This window comes from Lichenostomus cassidix, chromosome 3, assembly GCF_008360975.1.
Source record: "Lichenostomus cassidix isolate B80296 chromosome 3, HeHo_3.0, whole genome shotgun sequence".
Classification (NCBI taxonomy): Eukaryota; Metazoa; Chordata; class Aves; order Passeriformes; family Meliphagidae; genus Lichenostomus; species Lichenostomus cassidix.
This window is the reverse complement of record NC_139483.1, coordinates 32,120,704-32,138,726: the sequence shown is the minus strand read 5'-3', so window position 1 is coordinate 32,138,726 and position 18,023 is coordinate 32,120,704. Positions and strand designations below refer to the sequence as shown.

Genomic DNA, 18,023 nt, shown 5'->3' with positions numbered 1-18,023 from the left:
GATCTGATAAGGCACTGTGTGATCTGTGCTATATGCACGTGGGGATTGTGCAGAAAATCCACTAAACACAATTATGGGGAAGTACACATTTTGTAAAGGACAGAATTCATCACATCCCTTAACAATTCTTGAAGCATAGGTGGAGATTAGAATTACTATAGCAACTGATTATGTGTTTGCTGGTAGGTTAGTATTTGCTAGTACATTAAGCACAATATGCTGTTTCTAACTAATACTTCACAATTTATAGTTATTGTACCATGAATTTTGGATCAAAATGTAGCACAACTAGTTTATTAACCTAATAATGCAAAAAACAGGCTTGTATCCAGTTTGCCTCTTGCCCCATTTTGTCTGGTATCTTATAGAATAATTTTTTTTTCTCAAGATTACCAATTTCCTATCTACCTCCTGTTTGTTTAGAACAAGTCATATAAAAACCATCCACTTTTGTTCTGAAGAGAGGAAAATTACATGGTCTTCATCAAATGGGTTTATCTTTACATATGTTTTGGACCAGTGTTCACAAGCAAGAAGGGTTTTTGTTTTTTAAGCACATCCTTTTTGTTTGACCAAAGCTTCTGCCTCAAGGGTAAATAACCCAAATAGATTTTAGTGTGCTTTAATTAATCTTTTCAAATACCTGTGTTCTTCTCAATTTACTGCAGTCTGGCCCAGTTTGCTTTGGAAATGAATCAACCTAAATATGAAAAAACTCTGTGTTAGTTTTCAATGACAGAATCTACAACATAGCTGAAGTAATTATTTTAAATTCACACCATTAATGAATTCAAATTAACCTTGAAAGTCTATAGGTAGACAAGCTGTCTAACTCTGGTATTATGCAGAAGAATTATGTCTGCCAAGAATTGCAGTTATTTCCAAACTCCTCCTGAAAATGTGTACTTGCCCCCATATTATAAATGCTGGAAATTTGAAATTGTAATTTGAGAACTGTTTCATATTGCAGTCATGATTTCTAATCAAGTGTGATAGTGTCATGTACACTGGCAAGTACAGAGCTGAGCTTTGGTCAAGCACTCCTTCTTCAAAGTATGTATAAATTTTCTTTAACCTATTTTGAGTTGTTGAATCTCAGCCTGTAAGGTAGAGAGAAAAAGAAGAGGTGAGTGTATGTGCTCTGGCATGGAGGCAGAACAGGGCATTCCTGTACTCTTTAATGCAGTAATCTCTCAATTTATGGCTTCTCTGTTGAGGGGAAGATAGCCTTGTTCAGTGGGGTTTTTTTTCCTAATGTAATTATTGCTCCACGTGAACCTGGCTTGAACTGTTATGTCTTGTGTGTTGTATAATATTGTATGACATACTGTATTAAATTACTTGATGTGCATTCTATCACATAGGAATCAAAAAAAATTGTGGCATGGGTATATTTAATCTGTCTGGGCCCATCTTTTAGGCAATCTGCATATCTACATGCATTCATTTTAAATCTACTTATGTCATAATGGAAATACTTTCACTACACAGTAGTACTCATGCTGTCAGTGTACATCCATGCACAGCAAAATTTCCCTCTTGGCTCATCTCTGTTCATAAACAAATGTCACAAAGAAGTTAATACTCGGCAGTTTTATAGAAACTACTGTATCGTGCCATAAACCAGCAGTGACAAAAGGTATACATTTTGCAAAACTAATTTGCATGGTTTGCAGTATTTGTACTTTATGGTAGCTTATAAAAACTTGTAAGAACTCTTTATATGAAGGTACAACTCTCATCAGCTGTCCCTGATAAGGGACAATGTAAATAACTAAATATCCAGGACTGTGATGAGATGTATCATAGCTTTTGCTCAAAAAAGTCTGCTGAAAGCCAGTAAGATATTCGTAGAGCCCTTTCTAAGAACTGTCTTTCATGAAAAAGGGGAGGAAATGGACCAAGAACATTATTTGATGTACCAGCATGAGCAGAGAAAGGAAGAAAATACAGATCTGAGGAACAGCATAAAATCCTTTTTATTACAAAAGCTTGAAGTGTCATGATGTGCGTTTGCAGGGTAATTCCAGGAAAGATCTCCATTTTTTTCTGGGAGAGAAGCTGTCACCTAGCAGAGGTCTTTTTCTGCACTCTATTAACATACATCTGGTCCAGCATGAAATACAAACTGGAAGTGATACAAAAATCTTCAGAGTGGATGCCATGAAAGCCAAGAGATATCTAAGCCATATTTCAGACAAATCACAAATTGACAATCAAAATTGTGGCACTTTGCAAAATCAGAAGGAGCCATGACATTTTATTTTTGCTTGAGGCAAGTAAATGCCATTTAAGATTTTGATGACTCCCTCATTCTATGGATTCACATTTAATAGCAAAGACTCAGTATGTGGTTTTTCCTGTGCCTCACAGAAGGGTATTGACAGATTTCTTCTCATGCCTGGCTCCTGTACCAATTTAGAAAGATGCCTTTTAGGCTGCAGAGATTAATGGACATATCATAGATCAATGGGTGGTTTCCTGAGGCTTTATGCACAGTGCACCACTGCATGTCTTAACATGTGATTCGCAGTGCATAAAGGGAGTTAACTTTGAAACAGGTGTTAGTGGTCTAGCAGTTCCTTCCAAGATGGATATCTTGCGTGTTGCACATCCAAATGAGCAATTGGCCTACACAGGACTTACCATTTTGGTTATATGTAGGTAGAGAGGACACTGGAGTGAAAAAATATTAAAATTTGAGTAAAAATATAATAAGAGTTGGTTAGAGAGGGAAAAAGGCAGCTTGCTAGGATAGAGAATACTGAAAGAAGAGAACATAAGGGTAAGGATAATGAAACTATGAAAGAAAGATGCAAAAACTAGAAAAGGAAAACAGAGGAGAAAACAGAAGAAAAGTATCTGGGAAGAGAGAGAAAAGGGAATTTCTTCTTCCTGTTTGAAATAATAAGTTGTGAGACAGACTGGAGTTCTGCAGCAAACACAGCTAGTATATGTAATGGGAAACCAATAGTAAATATTATGCCAGAGAGCTTTAGCCAACAAAGCAGTATAACCTGGGACACAGGATGAAATACTAGTCCCAGACCCGCAGATTGATTACCCTGACAGCTCTGCTGCACTTGCACAGCAGCTTGCTGGAGCTCTCCCCCATGTGCTGGCTAGTGTTTGAGCTAGAACTGTGAACCTGGTCTCACTGCACAGAGATCCTCTTCTGGGAGCTGTGGGCCAAGTGTTAGAGTCTTTCTTTAGCTCAGTGGGACCCAACTAACATTTGATAGAAAAAAAGTACTTGGCAGAGTCCACATGTTTGTTTTTTTTCTCATTTTCCCTCCTCCATCCCCACTCATCCATAAATCAAAGTGGTAATTGCCTCCATACAATCATCTGAGAGAGAATGTGGTTGCTCACTGTTTTGTAATTTTAGACTGTTACAAGCCATTTACTCATGTGCTTCAGGCATGATAGTGCAGTTGTAGCTCTTCCTTTGTGCCCATCCTGCCCTCAGTGAATGGGGTGCAGAGTAAACATTTACCAGGTTGTTTCAGAGGATTGGTGTCAGAAGAGTGCTGCACCATGGCATATCTGCCCATGGCCCAGGGAAAGGAGGTTGGACAGAAAAATGTCTGTGCCTCCACTGGTGCCTGGGCAGGTATCATGGTAAGGGCTGGACTAATCAGGTCTGTCAAGTAACTCCAAAGGATCTCCTGTGCAGCTTCCAGGGTCTTGATTTGTTGGTTTGTTTGGGGGGGGTTGGGTTTTTTGGGGTTTTTGTTTGTTTGTTTGTTTGTTTTTGCTTTGTTTGTTCGTTTTTGTTTTGTTTGTTCATTTGCTTGGGGTTTGGTTTTGTTTGGTTTTGTCCTTCTGGTGGGCTCAAGGCCAAATGCTTCAGTGTCATGTTCAGCCACTGCACTTGTGGTCTGGCCCAGAGAGGTGGCTGCCCTTCCATGGCTCTCTCAAAAAGGGCTGGAGTCCTCATGATTGGAGAGAACATCCTTCCAAGAGATCCATTATGTGTTTTTAGGTAGTTGGCACTAAGTGGAAGAGAAAACCAGCTAATTCTTTGGGAACTGAGTTCCTCTGTATATGGTACCCTATATTTTCAGTCTGGGAACTCTTTGTTTCTGTTTTTATACAAGAGATTTATTCAGTAAGTCTCTGGATGCATTGCACTTCAGCTTAAATGAATTGTTCATCCCTTATCTTGCCTATAGAAATATATCCTCATCATCTCAAGGCATGGACCTCTAATGATCTAATCTAGAAATGCAATCCAAAACGTCATACTGAGGAAATTTGATGCAAAGTGCCTATTGGAGAGTACCTTTCATACTCTCATCCATCTCTAAACAAGCTCTGAGTGGCTGGGCTACATAACTGTAGCAAGGTATAATTTGGAAAAACCTCCAAATCTTCTGGGACAATAACATATAATTACAAAATAGTGTATTGAGATCTTCCCTCTCTAAATTTTTAACTCATGCCCATATTGCCAAGGTACAAACATACCCATTAATCAAGGTGTACCACAAACCTGTCTTTCCTTGAAAAATGCTTGCTCAGTGAACATGCTACTTTCAATTACAGAGTTCAAGCATGCCTTGGTCATTTGAAGTATTGTACACTGTTTTCCATGCTGTGAAGAGGCACTGTGGTGTTACCTGAAAAAAATCTATCCTTTATATTCAGCTAGCATTTCAGGCAGCACTTTGGAGCCTGGGAGAGATTATTGCTCATGATTGCTGTTCATAAAGTTCATAGCTGGTCTCCTTTTTTCTGTAAAGAATGCTATTTTCCCCTTCCCATTTCTTCCAGATTGTTTTATTTCCTAGGAAGCTCTGGAGCAATTTACATGCCTTTTGGGTCATGCAAGAAATTTTCTAGCCAGCTGAGCAACTAGATGGAAGTTACACGTTCTCCAGCTCAGACAGATGGTCTTGTTTAGCTGTCACATTTTACCTCTGTAGCCTACCAAGGATTTGGCTTTCTTTTCAGAACTATTGCTGATATTTTGAACTCCTACCAAATCTTCCCATTGAACTCTCAAAGCTCTTCAGCCCTCATATCAGCCCACTGAATAAATAGATCTGTGTTCTCATTTTACAGATGGAAAAGCTGAGACATGAGGAGTAAGGCTAGTTGTCTAAATGAGATCTCTGACATCAGGTAATAGACTTCCTGTTCAGACACGCTGGTAACAAGTTATGCATGAGAATGGCACTAAATTTTACAAATGCTAATTCAGCTGTTATTGTTGCTATTATTTTTGACAACAAGATAGACAAACTGAAATTGCAGCTGATAAAGCACAGGCCTGGCAAATTTTGAAAGGTGACAACATGGTAAGAGAAAGGAAAACAAAGAGTAAGAGAGGTGAGCCTGTAAAGTGGCTGTGTGGTCAAAAATAGCAGGTGAACCATACAGATATTTGATTAGTGTCTCTAGGTTTAACAACTATCCAGTCAAATCAGAAGCCTGTATACATTGAACAGTATCACATGCCTGGTGTTGGAATCATAGAGAAACAGCATCTTGCTCGTGTGAAGGTTGTGGGGCAAAGAAAAAGTCACTGGTTTCGCTTTTTTCCATAATCCCATATTGTTACTAACATGAAATTCTGTTGGAAAACATGATGCCACTGGGGCAGTCGGTTCTGATGAGAAGGTGTTTACTCAGGGAACAATGGCACAAGATAACACAAAGCAAAATGGACCATCTTGTTTATTGGATGCAGAGTAAATTAGTTTCTGCATTAAAATAACTTCACAACTAGCTATGGGCATGATACACTGCACCTCCAAAGCAAAAGTGATGCTCAAAGGACATCCTCACATCAGAGGTGACAGTAACAACTGAAGAAAAAGATCCATAGTACTCTAGAAGGGGTAACTAGAGCACCATCACATCAAAGATTCAGGACAAGTTATGAAGGGAGAAAAAAATCAAAGGAATGGAAACTGCTATTAAAAAAAAAAAGCAGTGTAGATTTGCTAAAAATGGATCATGCAAGACTATTTTTGATAAGACAATATAATTTAAATGCAGGAAAATAACATAAAGCTAAGATTCAATGAAAAATGGAATGGAGCATCACAATCATTCTGGTAGGTCACGTGCACAAAAATTGTAAGGTGGATAAGAAACTGGGTAAGAAAGAGGCAGGTTTGGGGAAATATAAAAAAAAATGGGATATTCCTCAGTGTTTTCACAGTTCCAAGCTGGAAATTTATCTTTTCGAAATAGCAGACAGGGAAGATTTGATGATCACAGCATGACTGTAACATGCCAAGTGATGAAGCAGTAAGAAAATATGAACCTGACTTGGTTATCCATTTGCTTTTTTGTCAGAAATCAATTGCAGCTTGAGGTACTGGGTTGATTATTCAACCAGTCTCCAAATGAGACAGAACAGTTTCTTATTTGTTCTGAATGTGCCAGTTGTTGGTTTTGTCTAATACTTTTGGGGTATTAAGAAAGACATTTGTCTTTTCCATGCTAACTGTGATTTTTGTAGCTCTATCAAGCCCTTCAGCAATAATGTCTTTTGCAGATTTGTCCTGGGCTCATTATTTACTCTTCAAATCCACTGCCTCTAACTGTCACCCCTGTCTATCCCTTTCTTCTGAACTCTTTTGAAAAGACAGGTTCAGACCTGCATACAATACCCAAGATGTAGGAGCAGGAGGAATTTTAACAGCACTTCTCTCTTTTCTTTTCCTAAAAAGATCCTAATATTTGTTTTGCTTTTCTGAGCATACTGTTTGCATAACTAATGTTTTTACAGAAATACCCATTCTGAAGCCATTTACCAAATTCTACAGGGTATGTCAGTGCTACCATCTCCATCCTTCATTCTGCAGTTTGTGCACACCCATGCACACACTCACCTGCCTTCTCCAAGGTTTGCTGACACCAGTAGTATTTAGATGTTTGTGGCTCAGATACTAAGGGACTCATGTCATAGCAGAGGGAATCAATTAGAGGAAAGTCATATGTGGCTTACATAGAGATCCATCCATTTTCCTGTCACTGGTTCTGTGGATGAAAAAGAGAGATCATGCAAACCTGTAGGTCTCTGATTGAGACCAGAGTCTAAACTTGGATTTCTTGTACCTGCAGTCTTGTATTCTCAGCTCTATGAGGTAGGGAAGGTGAGTAATTTTTCATACCATCAAGAGCTGGTCAGAGGTTTGTTGCTGAAGGAGAAGTTGATGCCAAGATCTTTTTCGCAAATTACAGTGTCTCTGGTGTACATTTTCCTTCAGTTTTTTGCTTCTCTTCCCATGCATGTTCTCTTTAATTAGCTTTCCCTTTGTTCCTTTTCTGCATTTACTACCCTTCTTGTGTTTTCTGGCATTGTCCCAAGGTAATCTGTATGGCTTTTAAAAACTTTTTACAAATCCTTTGAACTAAAGTGTTGATCTTAATCTCTTAAGTCTCCTGGTTATGCAAGGGCAGAGACAGTGTGTTTCTATCTGCAGTGACAGTCCATACTGCCATCTTTATCTGTAAAGGTGGTGAACTTATGACAAAAAAACCTAAGAGCTACAAGATGTTTTGAAGCTCAGCCAGGATGCAGAGACAATAGATATAAAATCTTTTCCAACTTCCATTCCAGATTGAGCACCCTTTATTTCCTTAACATCTCATAATAACAGAAGAGAAGAAAACATTGAAGTGGACAGTTCCGACTGTTAGCATTTTAAGTGGATGACTTAGATCAAGAGCCAAGATGAAAATTGCAGTTTATCCCATTTTTTCATTTTATTGAAGTTATCATTCAAATCTTGGCAGAGATAACATCTGAAACAATATTCATTTTAATGTGACATAAATTATCATCATAAGGAATATGGCAGAATGATCAGCAGCCGGAGAGAAATAATTTCTGAGATGGATAGCTAACATTTCTTGAGAATTCAGTCAATTAAGACATATGATTGCTTATTTGATCACATCAGCTAAATTACTGAAACAAATAGTAATGGAACAGTATGTGATGCAGATGTGATGAAAAATATTTTGAGGCATTATTTCACAAATCTAAATCCTGAACTGTTTCCAGAGGCAGTTGTTCCACAGAAATAACGGGATGTTTCTTGAGTGACAACAGAATAGAAAAAAAGAAACAGAAAAATAAGTTGTCATTCTGGCACAAAAGTTTCTTAATTATGGTTACTGTCTCTACGTTTCATTTACAAAATGCAGCAAGCCTGTTAAGCCTGTAAATCTACATTTACTTCCATTTGGATTGTTACAGCCAGACAGGCAGGCAAGACAGCACTGACACAAGAACCAGAGTCTGCATGAACCAAAAGCCATCCCAGAGCCACAATGAGGTCTAGGTTTAACTTTCCCAGAGATTTTATCTTGTAACATTGGACAAACCATTTCCTTTGCCTGCACCTCCACATCTTATCAGTGCAGAACAAAGGCTGTCGTGCCATGCACTTTGCTGCTTTCTAGGATGAGGCATACATGAGCTGTGGGCATTGGTGAAAATCTCAGTACTGGGGATAACCAGGAGTTCTGCCAATACAAAACAATTCAAAGAGAGAGCACCTGTAAATTGGACAGCAGAAATGCACAGCCAGGATATATTTATAAGAGTATGGAGGCTTCCAAATGAACTCTGATCAGAGGTGTTAGGTCTGCACATCTGTAGTGATATCGCCCCAGCTGGCTCAGAAAATGATGCCAATTTTCTGCTGTTATTTGGTTAAACCAGAAGAAGTCTCTTAGGGATAATTAGTAGTTTTGCATAGTAATCAGAGAAAGTAATTTCTCCTGCTTTAGTTTGTAAGAGACTTCCCAGCATTTCTTCCAATAATATTTTCTCATTGCTGACAAAGCATGTTTATAATGCTTTAGGGATGTGCACTGGTGGTTTCTTCCAGGAAAACCTCCCTGCTAGTGCTGAGAAGCTGATCCCAAAATCCAAGTGAGAGAGGTCAGTCTGGGAAAAAATAGAAAAGACTGATGCCAGAATTAAACTGTTCACTGATGCTTTGATCGTCTCCATGAGACACTGTGATGGGGAGATAAAATGGACATTTTATAAACATTCCAGGGCAGCTGGAGTGTATCAGGTCAGCCACAGGTAAAGGATTTAGTCTTCTACTCAAAAAATGGCATGGCTGCAGAAGGTATAAGGGGCGTTGAGAATTACTGAACTGATTTAAACTTACCTGGTCATCCATGATAAATAGGAAGTTGTTAAGAAAAGAAAGAGAGGGAGAAAGAAAAAACAGAAAGAGTAACAGGTTAAAATAATTATTGTTCCTAGAAAAAGTGCAATATTAACATGAAAGACAGGCCAGTTTGTTTTTTTTTTTTAAGGCTTTCACAGGCACTTCTAAAGATTTTACACAGGTTAATATAGATATATTGCCCTTCAAAATTTCAAAGTTCCATCCAGACTTCTAATACTTAGCATTCAAAGCGGCCACCTAGTCCAGTGTCAATGACACATTCTCACTTTCTCCAAAAATAACCCCATGACCTTGCTCATTCCAGGCAAAACTCCTGCACAGGGCTCATGCTCATTAAAAAATAAAATATTGACCAAATTATGTATAAAGCTGCTTAAGATTATTTTCTATAAATAGAGTATTTCTTCTTAAGCACTAGTTTAGCCTCAAATTGCTGGGTTTGGAGCAGGAATTGCTAGGTGAAATTCTTTGCAGGAGATCAGACTGAACAGCACCTTTGACTTTAAAATCTGTAAACTCCTAAATTATTATCGTTAGTTTACCTGTCTTAGGTTTCTGAGGATTGTGATTTCTTTGGCTATTTCATACTTTTTAGCTCAAATAAAAATTTGTCCTTAAATTTTTCCTAAAAATATTTATCATCATTCCTATGTTTAGAACCCATTGATCATCCCAGCCAAGGAGTAGAAATAATATGTGAATTAGATGACCAGTTTCAGATCATTGACTAAAGAAAAAAGCAAGTAACTGGACAACATAAAACAAACTCCTAGTCTTCAGTTCAGTGAACAGCTTTGATGAATGTACTCAGATACTGAGGAGTTCAGAAATCAAGAACAAGTCAGAGAAAGAAGAGAAGGTTGAACTTATTGAGTGCTGTACTTGTCGTGTACAGTTCTGATGTGAGGCTGATTGTCGTCTTTGCATTCTTCTCACCACCATTGCTCAAGCCCTGGAGCTTCTTAATCCCTTCTGTGTTGTTGGGGATCCTGAAACTGCTTTATGTCTTTTATGCTGTCATATTTACTTGCACTAAAAGGTACCACAAACCAATTTACAGTAAGGCATAGCATCACCTTTTACATGTCACCTTAGTAAAGAGACACAATTGTAACACTTCAATTTCAAACCTTTATTTCAGGTTCTATAAATCCTACTGCTTCTAATTGCATCAGGCTGAAGACAGCAGTATAAATGTCAGCCCCACAGACTGATTTGCAATGAATGGTAGACATCTATTTTAAAATATGAGTCATCAGAAAAGGTAGTGATTTTGCATAGTCTCTTTTTTTTAATACTAGGCTTTAATTCACAAGAGAATGCAAAAGCTCTGTCTCTTCACCCTGTAATTGGAGATAAGTTGAGAGGAATTAATGGAACTACATTATTAAGAAATAGAAGGAATTGTCTAAATTTTGTCAAGGGCTGTGGTTTTTACACTATCCCTTACATGAAACACAAGAGATTGGTTGGAGAGATTCAGCGCTAATACATAGAATAAAGAAAAAAATACTTTTCTTTATGAAGGATATGATTAGTGACTGCTCTGGGGGTTAATCAAGGCAAACTTGAGGCTGAATTACAAAGAGGAGCAACTGATTTCATTAGAAGCAGCTACTGGTTTACAAAGTATAGGCCATTTCTTTGCTTAGTGAAAATCCTTGGTATTCTTGTATTTTGTGAATGAAATGCAGGAACTGCTGGTTCTTGGAACAGTGAAACACTGGTGCAAGCTACCTGAAGACTGGGAAATAGCTTTAATTTGTGGTTTTGAATAGTAAGCTAGGTGGTGCCTTCTTTGCCTCAGAGGTCACTTATGAAATCTCCCAGGCATATCCCAGAATAAGGGTTGAGCCAGGGATTATCTGAGAGCATGTGACCCCTACAAATACATCAGACCCGATGGCTACCTCCAGAAAAGGCACTGAGAGAGCTGGCCAGCGTGGCCACTAGTGCCTTTGCAAGGCTGAGATGATCAGGTTGTTAACATGCAAGTTAGGGTGTTATGGCCCAGGTGAGCAGAGAGGCAGACAGGTAAATCCTGGCTGGGTGGTGGGGTGAGAGGATATGATGGTTGGGTTGTCCCCTGTTGGGATGCCAGTAACAGCAGGGGTACCACAGGGGTATGTCCTGGGACTCATCCTGTTCAACACCATTTTTGGTGACCTGGAGGAGGCAACAGAAGGCACTTCTGTGGGGTTTGCAGATGACACCAAACTGGGGAGATCTGTTGATAGGCAGGAGAGCAGGCTGGAGGAACAGGCCAGCATGGGTGCTGTTGGGCATAGATTGGAACAAAGCTGTTCTGCCTCATAAAAGCAGAGGATGTGATACAAAATGTACAGCTTTTTCTCAGCCTCCTCCAGCTGTCTTATTTACAGTGCAGCTTTACTTGTTAGTTGTATTTTGTGTAATCTCTCTTTGGAAGTGATCTACTGGGCATTGACCGGTGCCAAGGGCAAGGAAGCATCACTCCACAGAACTATCCTTACTGCAGCTTTTAGTATGTTACTGTTCCCCTTCTTGTCCCTCAGGCCCTTGTAAATCTCATAAAACCCTTTTCAGATTGAAATCCTACTCTGCCCAAGCTGTAACGTGCTTTACAGCATGTATTTCTCTATGGTTATCTTGGTCTCCTGTTGACAGTCTTTAGGTATAAATTCTTTGGCTGGTAAATATCTTCCTTATTCTTAAATCTAACTTGGTTTTGTTCAGAGCAATGTGTGGGGATAATAAATTGGCTCACAAGTGTCTGACACTGCTTAGTTCTTTCTGTCACGCCAGTGTTTCATAATACAGAATCCTGGGGATGTCTGGAAGAAGCCAGCAGCATTTTCCCCACTTGCACATCTCTCAGAAGAGCTGCAAGCTGCCTGGATTTCTCTACAAAACTCAGTCAATGGATGTCCTTCCATAAAAGATGTTCCAATAGTTTAATAGATTTATTCCAGAATATGAAAATAAACAGTTGTTTCAAATGCCAGTTTTAAGACTTGCAAAATGGAACTATGTACATGCATAAGATGAGAACATAAATCAGCTCAGTAAAACAGCTCTGTAAATATTTATGAGCCCAGGGCTCTTCATTTCACACATTTTACTTGTTCTCTGTCCTCATCTTAAGTTTTCACTTGCTTTAGTTTATGGCTGGTAGTTTGGGCCGAGTACCTGACATTGCTAAATTGCTGCCTGTTTTCCCTGGTATTGCATATGCCACAATCCTAGACCTTTAGTGACTGCAAGTGACTGTATGATCTACAGAAAAAAATCATGTTTGCATGGAGGGACATAGTCTGAATTCTGATGGACCCACACTGTGTGGTGTGAACTTTAGCAGGCACCACATGGATGAACTAAAGCAAAGCCTGGATTTTCCTTCTTGAGCTTCCACCCCTCATTTGGCTGCAGGCAAGGCAGGACCCACATTTCCTCTTTGTGTTGGTATTAGAATGGGGCTGGTTATTCAGAAGGGTGAGGAAAGGAAGATTAAAATGATGGTTGATAGGATGAAAGATAAAGGTGTGGAATGAAAGAGACGTGAAGCGGCTGTGAAAGAACACTGGTAAAGAATCAGAGTTGTCAGGATACAGCAGAAACAGTCTCATGGGGCCTACAAAGATGAGTTATCATCTCATGCAGAAGTCTTTGTCTCCCTGGCACCTTCTCCTGCAGCCACAATCCTTCCTCAGGCATCCTGGCATTTTAGTGGCCCATAGGAGAGGAAATGACCTTTTACTCCTTCCTTTGCAGCAGTCACATATGAGGGCAGAGGGATGCAATAATATAGATATTTTCTTTTCAATTTTTACAAAGTTGTGCATGTGCTCATTATTTCCATTTGTGTCTGTATTAGTGCTGGAATTTCTATTACTCTTCACTAATTCACACCAAAATCTCTGCATTTTCTCCTTATTTCACTAGTAGCATATAGCACCATATTGATATAATTACCAAAAACAAAATCTAAAAATAAACCTGCTGACAATTTCCTAGTGTTTGTTTGACCAGACCCTTGAAGTTCCTGAGTGGTCAGTTTGGACTGAGATAAGTGTTATCATTTTTCTTCTCTCTTGTCTGCTGGCTCTTTTTGAACTGCAGCCCACAAGGGGGCTGAGCAGGAGGTGCTTGTGGCAATTCAGGATGGATTATTCTCATTGAGGAATTGGCTTCTGCTGCTTCATGAGAGGCTTTGGCAGATCAAAAGCTGTTGCTGCTGCTGAGATCCTGCCAGGCGTGCTTTCCCTGTATTTCTGTATGTCTTCACTGAAACTGCGTGGGATCAGTGGAATAGGGGAATTTGGGTATGAAAACATTTTTCATTATGTTTATACATCTTAATTAGAGATTTATAGGGACAGCCAGATATGCTGCCATTTAAACAATTACTTTTATTTAATTGTGTTTGCATTTTTATTAGTGAAATATAACAGAGAAAGATAAATTATTAATTTTCATGCAGACTTATCAGAAGATTTCTGTACATTATATGAATTTACATTGTTTAATGTCTTAGTATGCATTTAATCATACTCATGCAAATTTAGGTGTCTTCCTGACTGCAGTGACATTCATTAAGAGGTAACCTGAACTCTGATGATCATAGGTGGCCTAAACACAAAAAAATATATTCTTCGAAAAGTAGATTTTGTGTGGCTAGTACAGTTTTTCCCATGGGAAGTTTTCTTGTGTTTTTGTAAATAAAGATAAAGTTTGGATGTTTTGGAACAGTGTCCCAGAACTTGGACAGTGCAGGCCTGGCCAATCAGGCCTGGGGGAAGGCTTCTGACTGACCAATCTGGGTGACTTTTGAGAACTCTATAAATGTGATGAAATCAAAACAATAAAAGTCATTCCTTCTTGCCACTGAGAACCGATGCATTCATTACTCTGCTAGCTGCTCAACAGCGACAATTTTGGAAAGCTTATTGGCTCTTCTTCCTGAAGTTGTGACACATTTTGTATTTTTAGACACTGCTCAGGCACACTGCTGGTGTACTTGAGGAAATAAAATGCTCTTTGATCAAGTAGGATGTTTGTCTTTGGTGAGTTGTGCTTAAGGCTTTTATTTTTTCATTTGCATAGCCTGTGGTCACTGGCATTCCCCTGGGATCAATCCTGGGTGCAGCCTTATTCAACTTGTTTATCAATGGGATAGCAGGCACCCTCAGCCAGTTTGTTGATGACACTAAACTGGGGGAGTGGCTGATACACCAGAAGGCTCTGCTGCCTTTCAGCAGGACCTTGATAAACTGGAGAATTGGGCAGAGAGAAACATAATGTGGTTCAGCAAGGGCAAGTGCAGGGTCTTGCACTTGGGGAGGAATAACCCCAAGTACCAGCAGAGGTTGGGGGATGACCTACCAGAGAGCAGCTCTGTGGAGAAGGACCTGGGATTCCTGGTGGATGACAAGTTGACCATGAGTCAGCAGTGCCCTTGTGGCCAGGAGGGCCAATGGTATCCTGGGGTGCATCAGGAAGAGTGGCCAGCAGGCTGAGCAGCTAATCCTCCCCCTCTACTCAGCCCTGGTGAGGCCACATCTGGAATACTGTGTCCAGTTCTGGGCTCCTCAGGGCAGGAAAGACAAGGAGCTACTGGAGAGTCCAGCAGAGGCCACAAAGATGATGGGGGGGGTCTAGAGCATCGCTTATGAGGGGAGACTGAGGGAGCTGGGCCTGTTCAGTCTGGAGAAGACTGAGAGGGGATCTCATTAATGCATATAAACCTCTTAAAGGTGGATGTCAAAAGGCTGGTGCCAGACTCTTTTCAGTGGTGCCCAGAGACAGGATGAGGAGCAATGGCCATAACTAAAACATGAGGAAGAACTTCTCTCCATTGAGGGTGGCAAATCACTGGAATAGGCTGGCCTGGGAAGTCATGGATTCTCCATCTGGAGACATTCAAAACCCACCTGGATATGTTCCTGTGCAACCTGCTCTAGGTGACCCTGTCTTGACAGGAGGGTTGGACTGGATGATCTCCAGAGGCCTCTTCCAACCCTAGCTATTCTGTGATTTTGTGACAGTTAGTCAAAAAACATATAAGGTCTTTTTCAGGCAATTTAACTTCCAAGTGTGTCCTTTCCCCTCATGTTTCCTGATGGCCAGTTCCAGGCAAGTTACATCCATGGCCTTCTGCAGCCCCCAAGCTGCTCTTTCAAGATACCATGATCTCCACATCCAAAACATAGGGCTGGGGTGCAATCCACATATGATGAGCCAAGGGCCAGTGGAATTTGAAAATGTGGAGCAGCCACCAGGAAAGCATGAACATTTCAAGAGCATCTCAAAGGCAATTACTGATGATACTACTCTCCATCTACTTCCTAGGAAAAAAAGAGAGCATCATTCTGGGTTTTTTAAACAGAACCTTTGCTTCTGTGAACTTAATTAAGAACAGGATTGTATCCTCATATGAGCAGAGACCTTGCCTAGATGAACAAGCCAAGTCTGAGATGTTTCCTTGGAATGTGCAGAACCAGTTCTTTTTATGCAGAAGGAGCACCAAACAAACCTTCAGAAGCAGTGACCATGATGTTACATTCCTGCTTTCACTGCAGTCCCACTCCTTCATCTCGGGCAATCCAGGACTGGGTTCCCTGATGAAGCTTCCTCTTAAAATTATGCCTCTCCAGAGACGTGAGATTGTCAAGGACCTCTGTTTGCAACACTAACTACAGTAAATGCTATTGTATTATCCAACAGTAGCAAATTAAATAATCCCACTCCCGTCACTTTCTAACAGGATAATGTTAAAGGCATTCCTCTGGGATGGAGAGTAATAATTTGCTAATTCCCCTCAGTATTTCATGCTTCTCAGTACTGCAGCTAATTTTCTCTGAGTACCTTATTAACATTCACAATGACTTTGCAGTCCCACCCTAATAGCTCTCCGCAGAGGCATTGACTGTGAAGGTGAGAGCTGACAGTGACACATTTTCCTCCTTTTTCTCTACAGAGTGTATTATCCTGGTTTCCATCCACTGAGGGCTGTCCAGCTGATGCGAGTGGGCAAACTTCAGAACAGTCAAGGCATGTTTCCTGAGGCACTGGAAACCTTGAAACAGGTCAGTATGGTGAAATTCTCCTCCCTTTCTTCCCTCAAAACTGCTGTGTGACCCCACCTTCTGCTTTTGGATACTCCTCACCACTTCTTCCATCAGTGGTGTTTCCCCAGGCTGCAGCTGGGTGTGATGATGGGTCATTGTTTCTCAGCGTTTCAGGCACTGACATTCTCCAGTATCAGTCACTGCTAATTACAGTTTGATAGCTCAGAGGTGCCTGGATGAAAAATTACTATTAGATCTGAAGAGATAAAATTATCTCAGTGCTTCATCTGTTCCTTATTCCCATAGCAAAATGATTCTGAGAGCACTGAAAGTACAAAAATAGGAGCAGAGCCACAGTTTCTACTCTCATTCCCTATTGGGTTCTGTGATTGCAGGTTGGAGAACTTTGTCTTTAACATGTGTATTTTATTGTGAGCAACTATCAAATCAACAGGCATCCTTCTTGATCCCTCATATTTCTTACCATTCATCATCTTTGATCTGTTTTTGTAGCTGTGCTTTGTTAGTTACATTTCAGCTTTAAGCCATCCCTCTTGTACCTGAGCTGACTTTTATATTCATTTCCTCATACCTTAGGCTCTTATTTGTCCTGCTGTTATATTGCTGTTAGTATAATCTTCAATATATTAAATAATCCCTTTCCATGTGCAAGATGTCCTCAGGATCTAGACTCTTACTCGCCTCCCATCGCAAGCCCTCAACCATTGCTGGGGTGCTTTGCTCCCCCTGGAAGATGTGCTGCCTCCAGTTTCCCTCAAAAAGGTCTAACACTTATTCTCTTGTGTTATTGATTGTGCTGTGGTCAGATTGGCCTGAAGACACTGCATGCTCCACGTGGTTCCCTGTCCCGGCTCTCTGCCCATCTGCAGTTCCTGACACAGCTTCCCATTGCCTTGGCTGGGTGCTGCCAAAAGCCACCTGGCCCAGCTACTTGCCCGTATCTGCTGGGCAGGAGCAGGTCCAGTGCTGGCACCAGTGGTGGAAAGAAGTGAAGAATTTGGCTCTACATTCCCTTTGTTTAATGTCCATGCTATACAAAGATAGTCTGGTGGCAAAGAGTTAGGCAACTGCTTGGGATAGAAGGGGATGAGTGTCTGACTGGAGGTGGAGGAAATGTGTATTTTCACTCCTGCCCAGATCCCCTGTAAAGATATCAATCACGACTCTCTAGGTAACTTAGTATTTCGTACTTACCTTTTCTTCGACCCCATATCTCTTTGGTTTCACCATCTGATTAATGATGCAAGCTGAATAACCAATAATTTTCCCATGCTGAAGTAATAAATTAGTATTTAATATGATGCCATTCTTGCTAAGTCTTGGTATAATTTAAATCTTCATTTGATATATTTTACTTAAATTATAGCCAATTCTGATCATTATAAAGCAGACAGAAGAGTAATCAATTCTATTTTTTATGCATTATTAAGAAGTATGTCATATATCTGTCATGTGCCAGGTAATGTGCTCTGCTCTTTCCCCTATAATAATTATAATTTCCAAACATTCAGACTTTCCTTTTTAGGAAAGTGAGACTCCAGTCAGAGGAGCTTCTATTTTTCTTGATACTTCCACAATTTATCAACAGGCATTCTTCTAATTGCATTTCTAAAGTGATAGTGCATTTGATTTAGCTGGAGTGAATTGCCCTAGAGACAAGTGAATGCTGCTCATCAGTGAAGGTGCACATTGCAACAGGGATTTATATTCTTAGTGAAAAAGTTGCCCCTTGCAGGCCAGATTCCTACTCTATCATCCTTTGAAAACTGGATGCCTAACACTG

At 40.1% G+C, this 18,023-nt stretch overlaps 1 protein-coding gene across 3 annotated transcripts in view; it reads left to right on the top strand.

The window, feature by feature from the left end:
- The window catches only part of SMYD3 (SET and MYND domain containing 3), a 383,946-nt gene that overhangs the window by 361,267 nt on the left and 4,656 nt on the right, over positions 1-18,023 (top strand). For all 3 annotated transcript variants that reach the window (XM_085055185.1, XM_085055183.1, XM_085055184.1), the window contains one exon: positions 16,129-16,237. In XM_085055185.1, the coding sequence (XP_084911311.1) occupies positions 16,129-16,237 (109 nt within the window). The remainder of the gene's footprint in view (positions 1-16,128; positions 16,238-18,023) is intronic.